Below are 1,881 nucleotides of genomic sequence, written 5' to 3'. Positions count from 1 at the left end.
GATATGGGAGCCCGAGAAGCTGAGGACCTTAGAACCCTTAACCCATCTTGGCCTTTTAGGACGTAGTGCGGTAGATATTCAGGTGTAGACTTGAATTAGTTGTCACACAATACTACACTTGGAAGAGTTTCTCTTGAGAATATTATTGGTTAACGAGTAGTCGTATAAATCGGTAATATCCAAAAGATGGAATTATGACTCTAGGAACTTTTTAGAACCTTGTTCTATAGGTGATTATATCCTTAATACATACATTGCAGGCTGGTTCTTACCCTTGGCTCCATGCTCGTGACTCTGAACCTTTAGTCTTATTTGTGTGCTTTGTGTGACCTTTTTTGTGATTGTTGCATCATGCACTCATGGAATTCATAATAGTTTTACTCAATTTTCAAGGAATTTAGAGACTCTTGTTGAAAACATCGCAGATACTTTGACCATGGATATTAGAAGGAGGAACACTCAAAAATACAGCTTTAGATGTCCCGATCTCATGGAATTAAGGAAGCTAGCATCTTTTGTGGATGATCCTAAGGGTTTAAGAGACCATTTTGGAAGACTTTTATTTGTGTTATCTACTGATTTTGAGGATGGTCTTCTCTGTACTTTGGTTCAATTTTATGATCATGTCTACCGGTGTTTCACTTTCCCGGATTATCAGTTGTTGCCCACAGTGGAAGAGTATGCTTACCTTTTGGGTATACCAGTTTCTGATAGTCTTCCTTTTAGTGGGGTGGAAGTAATTCTTGAATCTCGGGTTGTTGCCGAAGCCATTCATCTGAGGAAGTCTGACATAGATGCCAATCTCATTATCAAAGGGGGTATCAGAGAGTTGACTTCGAAGTTTCTATTCGAAAAGGCATTTTATTTTGCTAATGTTAATAGCATGGTGGCCTTTGAAACCATTCTTGCCTAACTCATCTATGGTTTGGTCTTGTTTCCTAACATTGACAATTTTGTTAATGTTAATGCTATGAGGATCTTCTTGATTAGGAATCCGGTTCCAACTCTACTCGGCGATGCTTATTTCTTCATTCATCATAGGACTTCTAAAGGGGGTGAATGTATTGTCTGTTGTGTGCCTTTACTGTATAAGTGGTGTATTTCACACTTGCCACAGTCTCCTACCTTCCAAGAAAATAAGGATTATTTAAGGTGGTCTCAAAGACTTATGTCTCTCACCAATAACGAAATTACTTGGTACTCTTCTGTTTACAATGTCGTCGAGATTATTGATAGTTATGGGGAGTTATCTAATGTGCCTATTCTTAGTACATAAGGAGGAATCAACTACAATCTGGTTTTGCCAAGACGTCAACTTGGGTTTGCTATGAAGGATAAACCTAATAACACTTTGTTAGAAGGTTTATTTTCCAATAAGGGAAAGACACCCAAGGGTTGAAAGCTAGGATAGTACATTCTTGGAACAATGTTCATTAGAAGGGGAAAGTGAGCTTGGATTGAAGAATTATATAGCTTTGGAGCCTTACACTAGTTGGGTGAAGAAGAGAGCAAAAGAATTCAAGATGCCATACGCTTATGAAAGACCTATGTCCTTAGTAATGGTCAAATCTCCCACTATTAATGGCACAGAGGAGTTGCAAGAGGATTTGGATAGGATGAAGCAATATAGAGGTGATTGGGAAGACAACTTTCACACCTCACACCTTGAGAAAGTAAAATTGCAGAAGCAGCTAAAGGAAAAGAACAACTTGATAGAACTACTCGAACAAAGTGATGTAAAGAGATCCAGAGGCCAAGAGGATTTATTTTCCTCTAACAGTTCATCATCTACTCGTCTTCCTACTTCCAGCATTTGGAAAGGCATTGTAGACCAACTAGTGATAGAGAATGGTGCTATGAAGAGTAGCTACGAAAGAGAGA

The 1,881-nt window shown here is 38.6% G+C and overlaps 1 protein-coding gene across 1 annotated transcript; it reads left to right on the top strand.

The window, feature by feature from the left end:
- Positions 1-436: 436 nt before the first annotated feature.
- On the top strand, positions 437-1,276 carry LOC127123277 (uncharacterized). The gene is made up of 2 exons (XM_051053510.1): positions 437-840; positions 991-1,276. Exons 1-2 carry the CDS (start codon positions 437-439, stop codon positions 1,274-1,276), a joined length of 690 nt encoding a protein of 229 aa, XP_050909467.1.
- Positions 1,277-1,881: the final 605 nt, after the last annotated feature.

This window comes from Lathyrus oleraceus, chromosome 2 (genome assembly GCF_024323335.1).
Source record: "Lathyrus oleraceus cultivar Zhongwan6 chromosome 2, CAAS_Psat_ZW6_1.0, whole genome shotgun sequence".
Classification (NCBI taxonomy): domain Eukaryota; kingdom Viridiplantae; phylum Streptophyta; class Magnoliopsida; order Fabales; family Fabaceae; genus Lathyrus; species Lathyrus oleraceus.
This window is presented reverse-complemented; position numbering and strand designations above follow the sequence as displayed.